Genomic DNA, 14,909 nt, shown 5'->3' with positions numbered 1-14,909 from the left:
ATGACCTTCCTCTCTCAGCTCCAGCTCCCCATGTGAGGACATGAGAGAAACCTCCCACAAGGATGATAAAAACATCCAAACAACCGGGCATCCCCTGGGCAACCTTCTTATATAGACTGCTAATTCTCTAACACCAGAAGCAACTTGCAGTTTCTCAAGTCACTCCTGACATGAAACACACACACAGTAAAAGTAAAGGTTTTCCCTTGACATTAAGTCTAGTTGTGTCTGACCCTGGAGTTGGTGCTCATCTCCATTTCTAACCCGAAGAGACGGCGTTGTCTGTAGACACCTCCATGGTCACGTGGCTAGCATGTCTGCATGGAGTGCTGTCACCTTCCCGCCAGAGAGGTACCTATTGATGTACTCACATTTGCATGTTTTCAAACTGCTAGATTGGCAGAAGCTGGGGCTAACAGTGGGAGCTCACCCTGCTCCCTGGATTTGAACCACTGACCTTTTGGGCATCAAGTTGAGCAGCTCAACAGTTTAACCCACTGCATCACCAGGGGCTTAACTAGTTAACAAATCAATCATTTGGTCTGACTGTCCTGACCACTGGTAAATCTTTAAAACAGAGATATAGTAAAACAAAATAATAAAGACACAGATAAAGCTTCCTACATCTGAGATGTATTTCATAGGATACAAGAGGAAAGCAAAGAGCAGGGTGAGTGGAGCTATACTAGTTGGAGCATTTGTGGAATTGTTTAAAATCATATCATTTTTCCAAGCTCTAGTTAGTACTGTGCTAATTTTTAAAGTCCGATGTATGGATGTGTACACATCTCTCCAAAGCAAAAAAGACAGGTGCAGACTTGCCTCTTTCATTAGGTCTTTGTCTTTATCACTTTTCAAAGATTCTTCAACTGATCTCAGAACCAGCTTGTACAGTGACACCGTATCTTGGCAGCGGAGACAGTTTTGAAGAATCACATCACTATTTTCGATGCTTCCAGCACTGAAAAAGAGGGGAGGCAGGGAGATAGAAAAGACTTAGAAAAGAAAAACACATCAAATTTGAAGTGTAATAACTACAGGCAGTGCTTACTATTACGAATTTCAGCAACTGCTAGGCATATTTATAATTATGTCCCAAAGATGTGGGCTAATGCACACCAGATTTTGCTGGAAAGATAAGGGAAGGAAAAAGAAACCAAAGCACTACCTGCATTTAAGGTATATTGTGAAATACTTTCCCCCAAAGAACCCCTCTGATCTTGACATTTAGACAGTGAAATATCTACTACAAAGAAAAGCCTTCAGGTAAAAAAAACCTTGCAAAATAAGAGGATTGAAATATAAAAGAATGGAAGCTAAAAATATTCAGTGGTAGCTTTTCTTCTTTATTTTTTAAAGAATGTTCAAATCAAGGTAAGCATTTATTGTGCTTTGAATGAGCAAGTCCCAATTAAAGTACAATAAAAAGAATGCTTCATAAACTTTAGTTTGGTGAATATTTTACAGTAACTGTTAAGAATTCCAACATCTGTGCCAGAATTGAGTCACAGCTTGTGGGGTTTTACTGGTCTCAATGCCTCACTCATGAGATAGATCTGTTAAGCAGATGGCAGCTCTATCTCTATCACAAAGCAAAGTGATGTCAAAAGATATATATATTCCAGATTCTGTAACAGGGCAGAGTAAAAGGCTGGTCTGGAAACAAAAAAATACTGGGGTTTTATGCACACCACAATCAATTTCACTCTCGACACTAAAACACAATGGAACTAGCAAAAATGAGCGTATGACCTTCTTTCATCCTATGCACAGCCAAGAAAAGAAGATCAGAAGCATCTCTTTCAAAGTAATTACCGTATATACTCAGGTATAAGCTGAGTTTTTCAGCCCTTTTTAAGGCTGAAAAAGCCCCCCTCGGCTTATACTCGAGTGAGGATCCTGGCCAGCTTACATTCGGGTCGGCTTATACTCGAATACAGTAGAGTCTCACTTATCCAAGCCTCGCTTATCCAAGCTTCTGGATTAATCAAGCCATTTTTGTAGTCAATGTTTTCAATATATCATGATATTTTGGTGCTAAATTCATAAATACAGTAATTACAATGTAACATTACTGCGTATTGAACTACTTTTTCTATCAAATTTGTTGTATAACATGATGTTTTGGCGCTTAATTTGTAAAATCATAACCTAATTTTGATGTTTAATAGGCTTTTCCTTAATCCCTCCTTATTATCCAAGATATTTGCTTATCCAAGCTTCTGCCGGCCCATTTAGCTTGGATAAGTGAGACTCTACTGTATATAGGTAATCAGAGTTAGACAATCTTATCTTATTAAAGTCTTATTATTATCTCAAATTACAGTTTTATGTAAATATTCAAATCCATTTAACCTGCTGATGCCTCAATTAATGTAATTTTATTGCTATTTTTATTTTTGAAATTTACTAGTAACTGCTGCATTTTCCACCCTCGTCTTATTTATTTATTTAAAACATTAATATTCCACTCTTCTCACTCCGAAGGGGAGTCAGGGCAGAGCATCTATATATATAAAAGGGTAATGAAATTTCGGCCTAGGACAAAACAACAAAACTACACATCCCAGAAACACTAAACTTGGCAGCACAACCCCTCATCCATGCCTCTATGTTCATACAACAAAAAGAAAAGAAAAATAAAGTCCTAATTAGAGGGAGAGGAATAATTGTTTTTATCCAATTGCTGCCAGTTAGAAGGCTAAGCTCTGCCCACTTGGGCTCCTAGCAACCCACTCAGCCCAGGGGACAGACAGAGTTAGGCTTCACTTAGGCCTCTTCCACACTGCCTATAAAATACAGATTATCTGATTTTAACTGGATTATATGGAAGTGCAGACTCAAGGCCCTTCCACACAGCTATATAACCCATTTAGAATCTTATATTATCTGCTTTGCACTGGATTATCTTGACTCCACACTGCCATATAATCCACTTCAGTGTGCATTTTATACACCTGTGTAGAAGGGGCCTCATATAATCCAGTTCTAAGCAGATAATATACTTTATTTCCCATACCACCATACTTCGCCACAGCAACGCGTGGCCGGGCACAGCTAGTAACATATACACGGCAAACATTCAATGCCGGAACATAAAATAAACTATAAATATACGTAAACACTAAAATCAGTTATCTTCACATTAAAACAATTATTTAAAACTATCACAAGTCAGCCATACCAGATCCGGTCAGCAGGGTGAAATTTCCTACTGCTGCCATTACTGCACTGTCCCAAAGGCTTGGTCCCACAGCCAAGTTTTTACCATCTTTCTAAAGGACAGGAGGGAGGGAGCTTATGTAATCTTGCCAAGGAGGGAGTTCCATAGCTGAAGGGCAATCACTGAAAAGGCCCTGTCTCTCATCCCCGCCAATCGCGCCTGTGATGGTGGCGGGACCAAGAGCAGGACCTCCCCAGAAGATCTTAATCTCCACGGTGGTTCATAGAGGGAGATGCATTCGGACAGATAAACTGGGCCGAGGCCTTTTAGGGCTTTATAGGCCAAAGCCGGTTCTTTGAATTGTGCTTGGTAGCAAACCAGAGGGCCGGGCTGTGGCGCAGGCTGGTGAGCAGCCTGCTGCAATAAATCTCTCTGACCATGAGGTCATGAGTTCGAGGCCAGCCCGTGGCGGGTGAGCACTCGTCAATTAAAAAAAATAGCCCCTGCTCGTTGCTGACCTAGCAGCCCGAAAGATAGTTTCATCTATCAAGTAGGAAATAAGGTACCACTTATAAAATGGGGAGGCAAATTTAGCTAATTTATGACGTTGGAATGAGGAAGTGCCATCACAGTGGATGATGAAGCAGCTGCTCCTCTCTGTGGCCAGAATCGAACATCCCCTCAGGAGAAGGTTAAATTGCCTCTGTGTCTGTCTTTGTCTCGGTTCTATGTGTATATGGGCATTGAATGTTTGTCCTATATGCATATATAATGTGATCCGCCCTGAGTCCCCTTCGGGGTGAGAAGGGCGGAATATAAATACTGTAAATAAATAATAAATACTGTAAATAAACTGACAACCAGTGGAGCTGACACAACATGGGAGTTGTGTGCTCCCTGTACGCTGCCCCAGTTATTAACCTGGCTGCCTCTTGTTGGACTATTTATACTCCAGTTAATAAGTTTTCCCAGTTTTTTGTGGTAAAATTAGATGCTTTGGCTTATATTCAGGCCGGCTTATACTCAAGTATATACGGTACCTTGTTTTGTTTAAAATATGTTTTGACAACAAGCCAGAATTACAAATAGAAATTCTATGACCCTTTCTCCCAACATCGTTGTCGTCGTCGTCGTCATCATCATCATCTATCACATATCCTGTTTTTTCTCTCTTAAAAGAGACTTAAACCATTTGCAGTGCTGTACAAGGCTGAAGAGACTGCAACTTTTGGAAAGCTACACTTTTCCCAGATGTGGTATAAATTAGCCAAGATTACTCTCCAGTTCAGAAATGATGGTAAACATTAATTTGTTTAAAACAGATGAGATGGAACATGCAAACCTGCAGCATGTTCATACAAATGCTAAAACTATGATACTGAATTACATACAAATCATGCCACTAAGACTATAACAAATCTATTGATTTGGGGGAAATTTCACCCACAATTTTATCTTTTAAACTGGAAATAACTACTTGCCGACAAAGTACTTGTAAAACATTACACAACCGCAGCGTTTTTCAACATACCTAGCCACCATTCTGCCCAAAAGCTTGGCATATAAAGCATTGCACGTTGTAGTAGAATGACTGTGTTTCTCCAGCTTCTTTTCCTAGAAGAGGTTTGAACACACAAAGCAAACTGTACACAAACAACCTCAAATGAAACATAAAAAACACATTGTCATAAAAACATCTGTCACAGTTACACACTGTAGCAGCACTCCCCACAAACTAAGTTCTTGAGAGTATAATTGATAGGAAATATGATGTCTCAAAATTATCATTGGTTTACAGGATGCAATAAAAATACTTTTATGGAGTCACCATGTAACAAAATTTGAAAAAAATTCTGTTCCTGATTTGAAAGTGCTGTTTCCTGTTTAATTCTGCAGTACTTACACTGAAAATAGTTGTTCTATTCCAGAAACTTGGTTTTTATGGCTGCCACAAACTATGTTGAATTGCTTGAGGCTCTATGAGATATTCATTGAAAAACTATAGCAAAATGTGCTGCAGGATGTCTCGCAAAAACAAAGTGTTTGCAGTTTAATAAACTTTTTTTCATGTTTTTATGATAGAACCAAAATCATGTTACATTGTGTTATTTATACTTTATGTATCATATGAAGCTTTCTGTCAACAGCTGACCAAACAGGCACAAAGAAGAGATATAGTAGTCATGGGCAATTTCAATTATCCCAATATCTGCTGGAAAACAAACTCGGCTAAGAGTACAAAGTCCAACAAATTCCTTACTTGCCTTGCAGATAATTTTATGGTCCAGAAGGTAGAAGAGGCAACAAGGGGATCAGCAACTCTTGATCTAATCTTAACAAATGTGGAAGACCTGATCGATACAGTTGAAGTGGTTGGATCCTTAGGGGCAAGTGACCATGTGCTCCTGCAGTTTGCAATACAAAGGAATGCTGAAACTAAGACAAGTCAAACACGCATTCTGGACTTTAAGAGAGCTGACTTCCAAAAAATGAAGGAACTACTGAGTGGCATCCCATGGACGCCAATATTAAAAAACAAGGGAGTTAAGGATGGATGGGAGTTTTTCAAAAGTGAAATACTCAAGGCGCAAATGCAAACAGTGCCAACAAAGAAGAAAAATAAGACAAATGCAAAGAAGCCAGAATGGATGTCCAAAGAACTTCTAACTGAGCTAAAGCTCAAAAGTGACATGCACAAGAAGTGGAAAAGGGGAGAAATCACCAAAGAAGAATTCAAACGTATAGCCAACACCTGTAGGGAAAATGTTCGCAAGGCTAAAGCGCAAAATGAGCTCAGGCTTGCCAGGGACATAAAAACAACAAAAAAGGTTTTTTTGCTTACGTTGGTAGAAAAAGGAAGAAAAAGGAGGCGATAGGGCCACTGCAAGGAGAAGATGGGGTGATGGTGACAGGGGATAGGGAAAAGGCAGAACTGCTTAATGCCTTCTTTGCCTCGGTCTTCTCACAAAAAGAAAGCCATCTTCAACCTCAGCAACATGGAATGGACGAAGGATTGGGGAAAATCCAACCCCAAATAGGGAAAAAAGTTGTCCAGGAACACCTGGCCACTCTAAATGAATTCAAGTCGCCAGGGCCAGATCAGCTACATCCAAGAGTATTGAAGGAACTAGCGGAAGTTATTTCAGAACCACTGGCAATCATCTTCGAGAGTTCTTGGAGAACAGGAGAAGTCCCAGCAGATTGGAGGAGGGCGAATGTGGTCCCTATCTTCAAGAAGGGAAAAAAGAACGACCCAAACAATTACCGTCCGGTCAGCCTCACATCAATACCAGGCAAGATTCTGGAAAAGATCATTAAGGAAGTGGTCTGCAAACACTTAGAAACAAATGTGGTCATTGCTAATAGTCAACACGGATTTACCAAAAACAAGTCATGCCAGACTAATCTGATCTCTTTTTTCGATAGAGTTACGAGTTGGGTCGATACGAGTTGGGTGGATGTAGCGTACCTGGATTTCAGTAAGGCCTTCGACAAAGTCCCCCACGACCTTCTGGCAAACAAACTAGTAAAATGTGGGCTAGACAAGACTACGGTTAGGTGGATCTGTAATTGGCTAAGCGAACGAACCCAAAGGGTGCTCACCAATGCGTCGTCTTCATCATGGAAAGAAGTGACAAGTGGAGTGCCGCAGGGTTCCGTCCTGGGCCCGGTTCTGTTCAACATCTTTATTAACGACTTAGACGAAGGGTTAGAAGGCACGATCATCAAGTTTGCAGATGACACCAAACTCGGAGGGATAGCTAACACTCCAGAAGACAGGAGCAGAATTCAAAACGATCTTGACAGACTAGAGAGATGGGCCGAAACTAACAAAATGAAGTTCAACAGGGACAAATGCAAGATACTTCACTTTGGCAGAAAAAATGGAAATCAAAGATACAGAATGGGGGACGCCTGGCTTGACAGCAGTGTGTGCAAAAAAGACCTTGGAGTCCTCGTGGACAACAAGTTAAACATGAGCCTACAATGTGATGCGGCAGCTAAAAAAGCCAATGGGATTTTGGCCTGCATCAATAGGGGAATAGCGTCTAGATCCAGGGAAGTCATGCTCCCCCTCTACTCTGCCTTGGTCAGACCACACCTGGAATACTGTGTCCAATTTTGGGCACCGCAGATGAAGGGAGATGTTGACAAGCTGGAAAGCGTCCAGAGGAGGGCGACTAAAATGATTAAGGGTCTGGAGAACAAGCCCTATGAGGAGAGGCTTAAAGAGCTGGGCATGTTTAGCCTGCAGAAGAGAAGGCTGAGAGGAGACATGATAGCCATGTACAAATACGTGAAGGGAAGTCATAGGGAAGAGGGAGCAAGCTTGTTTTCTGCTGCCCTGCAGACTAGGACACGGAACAATGGCTTCAAGCTACAGGAAAGGAGATTCCACCTGAACATCAGGAAGAACTTCCTCACTGTGAGATCTGTTCGACAGTGGAACTCTCTCCTGTGGTGGAGGCTCCTTCTTTGGAGGCTTTTAAGCAGAGGCTGGATGGCCATCTGTCGGGGGTGCTTTGAATGCGATTTCCTGCTTCTTAGCGGAGGGTTGGACTAGATGGCCCACGAGGTCTCTTCCAACTCTACTATTCTATGATTCTATATCATTTTCACAAAAATATTATTCACATATTATACAGCAATTGTGCCTTTTTTTTTACTATAGTAGCAATCTGCCTTCTCAACACACTTCCTTTTTCATTTAAAAAATAATGTCACACCACGTATAATATATATATATATGTGTGTGTATGTGTATATATGTGTGTGTGTATATATATATGTGTGTGTGTGTGTGTGTGTGTGTGTGTGTGTGTGTGTATATATATATATATATATATATATATATATATATATATATATATATATATATATAATAGTATACTAAATACTATTTAAAATCCAAACCATGATTTCAAGAGTTCAGGAAAATCATAGCTCGAAATAGTCTGCTAATTTTGTTTTCCATATTATTAAATATTCCAGTTTCTATATTATTGAGTCCGCCCTCCTAAGGAAGCGTAGTGGTCCAGCAGTTCTCAATAACTGTAATTAACATAAATGGCCATTGTTGAGACATTTCAAAATATTGTTTCTGATGCCAGTTTTCTTATCAATCCCAAACCATGTCAGCTTTTGTCAGCAAAAGCATCCCAAACCGTAGTTATGTTGCCTTTGGTTAAGTATAATGCCTTAAACTGAAGATAAGAATGTTGATAATAAGGACATAGGTATGGTTGGTCACTAGATATGTCTACTCAGATTATCGATTGTTTGGTTCTTTTCTTCCCAATTGTTCATCCAGCATTTTGAAAGCTAAACCCTACAGAAACAATCCAGAAGCATATGCCAAGCAACAATGTACTCAATATGTAAAACATGCAGTTAAGACATAAATGAAGCTCCCTGGGATTTTATATATGTTGGATCGTTCCACTTGGGAGAATTCCACCTTTGTTGATTTATCTATTATCAACATGCAGCGCTTTTTAAAATTAATGAAACACAGTTATACTGAGGAATATAATAGTTTCCTTGTTTGACCTACGAAGGTACCACAGTAACTGGGTTTGACAGCTATCAAGGTAGAATATTCATGCAGATATAAAACATCGATACCTGTTCTTTAGTCAGTTTGAGATCTGCAGAACTGCACTCTTCATTAATGAGAGATTTCACATCCTCAGCATTTAATGGATCAAGATGAAGGGTGGGCCATAGTCTTTCAGTGAGAAAATGGAAAATCACTTTCTAGATTGTTAATATATTTAGATACAATATACTTAAGTCTGTAGAAATTATAACATATGCAGATTAAAAAATCTTGCATTTTAATCTGCATATGTTGTAATTTCTATTATACAGATTATTGACTATCATTACAATTTACTGCATGAAAGAAATCCAGCAGTAACTCAGCAATAACAGAGAAAAACTTAACATGGTAAAGCAACCATATTCAATAGTGAGAGCTACAAACAAATAAAATATATCCAGAAAGCCAGGGAAATTATTCCAGAAGACGTTTATTTAAAATAAAAAAAACATGAGCGCAAATAAATACAAGTTCTTTCACCTGAATCTGGAATTGAGTGGAAAGTTACTTTTCTGGCAACAAGCCTCTGAATTCTCCATCTAGTATGTACTAGGTGGGAAATTATGGAAGTTGGGGTCTAAAAAACTAATGTTTCCAAGTTTTAACAGATATTTCATATCCTTTATCTCTGACCCTCATTTAGCCAGAAGATATAGGATGGCTCTCCCTACATACCAAACTTCCCCATTCATTACGCTGGGAAAGTGTGTTATACTGAATGGGAGTAATACTACACATATTCAACTGATTTTAATATTAATTATTTTGATTTCAACTTAATAGAAACAGAAATGGTGGCTGGATATACTGAGACAGCACAAGATTTATTTATTGATTTAAAGTATTACATATCTCCCTGGCCTCTGCAGTTTTGAAGCAATATACAATAAGCCAATTATTTAAAACAACACAGAGAAATTTTTTTGAAAAACAAATGACAATATTCCATAAGGGCTGGGGAAAGGCTGCTTTAAGGCATTTCTAAAACCAATGTACCTCCATGCTTGCGGACAAGTTTCGACATTCACGGATACTATAACTCTTACGTTCACTGGCAGAGGATCGATCAACCACTTCATGTGCTTTTCAGCTTGCTGAAAAACAAGATGGTTTTAAGGAAAAATCAAGACGTCCAAAGCACGCTGAATACATGAGTATTGTTTTCTAGTGAAATAGCATCTTAAGATTTTCCTCTTTCAGCGGCCTCTATATAGGATATGCATCACAGGTCTGTTATTTCTCACATAAATATTACTTTAATGTATAAGGCTTGAAACTCTCCAATTAGAAACAACTCCATACCAATGAGGGTCAGTGGGCCTGAGCACTAAACATTACTTTTTCGGTCTATCATTGTCAGTGCCCCATACCCCGAATGGCCATTTGTAGTCCAAAAAAGTAACTTTTTCAACTTTTGTATCAGTGTTGCAGACAACCGCAGCAAAAAGCTTAATATTAATTTGATTTCGGTAAGCAATGCTGCCAGGTCACACAGTCCCAATAATGTTTCTCTCTTTTCTGTGTGTGTTTATTCTGGAAGGAGATTAATCTCTCCACTTTGCAAAGTTAAAAAGAAAAAAAAAACTCTGCTGATTTCTCACATAGCTCATCTGTTTTACAAAACAGATAACCTTGGACCCAACTGCATTTACAGAAACAAAAAGATTGAAAGGTAAAATAGCTATACAGAGAAATACATGCAGTTCTTGGTAATGTGAGAGATAAAAATGTTACAAAATATTACCTGGATCCGATCAATAGAGTCAATTATGATAATAACACCCCCTTGGTGATGAGCAGAAAGTTTCTCCAACCAATGAGGAAATTCTTCCAATAGCTTTGTGGGATCCAGAGTCAAAGGAGAGACTGACCAGGAATGTTGCATAAGCTACACAGTGATAGATATGAGAGCGTGTTATCTACATTTGTTTATATAAAAAAGAAACAGGCACACACACATAACAAGCAGCAATTATAAAAACTATTTTTGGACTAGAACTCCCTGGTTGGTGGATTTGGGGAACAGTAATCCAGAGAATACATTTTTACCAAGCTTCCATTCTTTTTCTTGTCTTAAGCACTCTGCATTTGGAAATTCAAGATAAACCTTCCAATCAATTATCTCATGACATTTCCTGTTAATTGAAATTTCACTGGAAAAGGAAGATACAAAAATGAATGAAAACACAATTATGTTAACATTGGAAAATTAAAAACATGTCTTGCATGAAGATGAAGCATTCTTGCTGGGGATGTGTGAAAGACGTCAGAACGGAAGAACGCTTTTGTGATGTCTTAGAGCTGGGAGGCAAAAGCTGGTTTTATGGTGATACTATTCAGTTTAGAGAAATGGACATTGATACATGAATTTGGGTAGTCCAGTCCTACAGACTTTATAAAATTGTTTCTTATATTCTAATTGTTAGTGGTGTCCAAATGCAAAATGTTAAGAAACGAAAATGGATTGTAGCATTAGGTAAACCCACGTACTCCAAATAGGGCTGAAAAGCATAAGAAGAGCAGATGGAGAACCTGGCCACTGATTTAGGTTTGGGAGAAAGTACTCATTACATAGCCCAACCAAAACAAATTTTTCTTGGTGTCGTTTTTAGGCCTTTTCCTGGGGTTATTTGGGGTGCCGATACAGAAAATTGCACTTGGATAGACTGCAACAACCCTATTTTCTTAGATATGATTATGATTTTCTATGGGTGAGCAGATGGCAACTGCTAGATGGCATATCTCAAAAACTAGAGTGGATAGGAGAAAACTGAGGCAATTTTTTAAAAATCAGCAGGTTAAATATACCCAAAAATAAGTCTTAACATTTGAAGCACCAAAATGTGTGTTGGCCGAGTGTTGCATCAGGGCCTACTTAATAATAATAATAATGACAATAATAATAACAATAATAATAATAATGTATAATAAGTGATCAGCACACTGGGTGCCGTGCCAAAAGATCTCAGCTGGCATTTGGAAACTATAGACATTGACAAAATTATGATCTGCCAACTGCAAAAGGCCACCCTACTGGGATCTGCGCACATCATCCGAAAATACATCACACAGTCCTTGACACTTGGGAAGTGTTCGACTTGTGATTTTATGATACGAAATCCAGCATATCTATCTTGTTTGCTGTGTCACACAATAATAATAATAATAATAATAATAATAATAATAATAATAATAATAATAATAATAACATACTATATTTATATACCACTCCATTTCCTCAAGAGGACCCAGGCAGTTTCCAACATAGACATAAAAATATTCAATTGTCAAAAAACACCATACAACAAAATTAAACATAGTAAACATAATAAACAACATCATAAGACAGAACCAAAACTATTCTATTAAAAACAGAAATAAAATTACAAATCCAAATCAATATACTCCATCAAGGATTCCACTTTCAGACATCACAGATAAGACAACTAGCTGTACTAAGAAAATCAGTAGAAATTTCACATCTCTTCAAAATCATTATCTGTGCATAGAAGGTATTTTAAAATGGTTGTATCACATAACTCTAAACACATGGCAAGGGGTTGGACTGGATGGCCCTTGCTGTCTCTTCCAAAATGTATGAGTCTATGATTCTAAATCAAGTGAGAAAACCCCAATGGCAGTATGATGTGCTGCCAACTGAAAAAACCGTAGGCTGAAATTGCTGAAGGCTATAAGCAAAAGAAATGGCACATGTCTTCTCTTCCTTGACCAGATGGCTAGAAATAGCTACAAAAACATTTCTCTCTCTCTCTCTCTCTCTCTCTCTCTCTCTCTCTCTCTCTCTCTCTCTCTCTCTCTCACACACACACACACACACACACACACACACACACACAAATACATGCATATGCACGCTATAGTCATTGCATTTTTAAAAAGGTTTATAGGAATTTAGGACAATATAGGTACTGAGTTCAGCCAAAAAGGAAATATACGGAAGTATATTATAATGTGCTTTGGTGAAATAGTGTTCCAATCTTATTATTGAAGGGAGAGGCATTCAATTCCTTAAAAGCATGCAATGATTCATAGTAGAAAATGGGGATACCTTTAAAGTGAGACGTCTGAGGATCAGTGAAGGCTCTGAACTGCTCGACATGGGTCTCCCAACAAAATGATATAAAATGAGTGTATTTGGTGAATGCTTCTGTTGCAACTGAATCCTATGACAGACGGAGGAAGAAAAGTGTTCATCAAACCATGTCCCTTGAAACTGCATGTTCACATCTAAATGGCCCTGTTAAGCTATCATAATGTCAATTATTAATGTAAATGTAAACCTTTCCTTAATGTTTTCAAATTGCTTTACCTATCTGTTATTAAAACAGAGGAAAGAGGAGAAAATCACAGTAGGGCATCACAAGTCATAAAACTGGTTCACCAAACACTAATTTTGCTGGTTCTTACCTTTAAAGCCCTAAACGGCTTAGGTCTAGACTATTTGATGAACCGCATCTCCCACTATAGACCAAATCTGACACTGTGGTCATCAGAGAAGGCCCTGCTCTCGGTCTCATGGGAATGAGAGAGGCTGGTGGGAATGAGAGAAAAGGTCTTGTCTGTGCCCCCCCCCCAACCTCTGGAACTCCCTTCTTAAGGAATTAAAGATGGCCCCCTCTCTCCCCACCTTCAAGAAACAGCTGAAGACATACCTTTGCTCACTGGCTTACAAGGATGAGGAATAAATGGTAATACGACCATTATTCCTTGATTTAATAACCACTATCTGTATCCATGCCCTGTTCACCCCACCAGCTCAATAGACATCTTGAGCAATGATCAATCTATAGCCCCAAGAAACTGGGAAGGCTTCTGCTCAATGTTTTGCTTTTTGTCCAAAATAACAGGTTGCATCCTTAATTGAATTTAAGTTGTTAAGTCATAATTTGTTTTTATATGTTGGGTGGTCAATTTTCATTGTTGTTGGGTTCAGGCATTGAATGCTTGCCTTTTATGTTTGGAATCCGCCCTGAGTCCCTCTGGGGAGATACAGCAGATATAAAATTATTATTATTATTATTATTATTATTATTATTATTATTATTATTATTATTATTATTAGAAACACAAGAGGAGTCCATAGCAGACACTCTGCTGGCTGTTGTATTGAATCACACGTCGGACACTTCCCAAGTGTCTAGGACTGTGTGATGTATTGGCAAATAATGTGTGCAGATCCCAGTAAGGTAGCCTTCTGCAGCTGGCAGGTGGTAATTTTGTCAGCGCTGATTGTGTTTAAGTGCAGGCCAAGGTCTTTAGGCACTGCACCCAGTGAGCCGATCACCACTGGGACCACCTTGATTGGCTTGTGCCAGAGTCTTTACAATTCAATCTTTTAAGTCCTCATATCGTGTCAGCTTTTCCAATTGTTTTTCTTCAATCCTGCTGTCCCCTGGGATTGCAACATCGACAATCCATCCTTTGTTTTTTTAACATGATTGTGAGGTCAAGAGTATTGTGTATTATTATTATTATTATTATTATTTATGCATGCATGGAAAGAACACTACCAGTATGTAGCAGATGTGTGTGTGTCCATGTTTAGTGACGTACTTGTCATAAATCAAAATGAAATGTTTATTTTTCTTTCTTTTGGCTGTACTATGCTGGAAGAAAATGAGAACACTGACTGAACATAACACTTTGCAGAATGGTACTCTGCATAGTGCATAGAATGGTCAGCCACATAATATCCAGTATTTATGCTTGCAACACAAGTTTAGCAGTACAGTAGGCCCATGTGAGGGATCCATTTCAGGACCCTTCGAGTAATACAATTTTCACATATAATCTAAAACCCTATTTTTCTTATCCGAAATGAAAAATGTCTTGAGCTTTGAGCAGAAGTTGTCCATGGAACTGTACTGAAGGTGTAAAGAGAAAATTCATATAGTGCAAAGTTATTTGTATATGACTGAAATTGTACTCAATGAGCTTGCACATAATAGACAGGCCTACTGTATGTATGAATCTAGCTTTTATGTCTGCTAAGCTCCTGTTGCGCTTGAACTAGTTGTTTAGCTTCAAAAATGTGATCTGACTTTTCTTTGCTTCATCTTCTATGTATTATTCTGATACTGCGGTGAGAGATGTCAATTTGGAAGAAGACAAAAAACCATAATG

General features: G+C 38.6%; 1 protein-coding gene across 1 annotated transcript in view; it reads right to left on the bottom strand.

Annotated features, from left to right (window-relative positions):
* The window catches only part of nphp3 (nephrocystin 3), a 65,484-nt gene that overhangs the window by 22,616 nt on the left and 27,959 nt on the right, over positions 1-14,909 (bottom strand). Inside the window, exons 12-17 of the mRNA XM_062957376.1 lie at positions 12,835-12,949; positions 10,510-10,653; positions 9,762-9,859; positions 8,789-8,891; positions 4,695-4,777; positions 823-961 (exon numbers count right to left, since the gene is read on the bottom strand). Coding sequence (XP_062813446.1) covers positions 823-961; positions 4,695-4,777; positions 8,789-8,891; positions 9,762-9,859; positions 10,510-10,653; positions 12,835-12,949 — 682 coding nt within the window. The remainder of the gene's footprint in view (positions 1-822; positions 962-4,694; positions 4,778-8,788; positions 8,892-9,761; positions 9,860-10,509; positions 10,654-12,834; positions 12,950-14,909) is intronic.

The sequence above is a fragment of the Anolis carolinensis genome, chromosome 6, assembly GCF_035594765.1.
Source record: "Anolis carolinensis isolate JA03-04 chromosome 6, rAnoCar3.1.pri, whole genome shotgun sequence".
NCBI classification, from domain to species: Eukaryota; Metazoa; Chordata; class Lepidosauria; order Squamata; family Dactyloidae; genus Anolis; species Anolis carolinensis.
The sequence above is the reverse complement of the archived record's forward strand: the minus strand, read 5'-3'. Positions and strand labels throughout refer to the sequence as shown.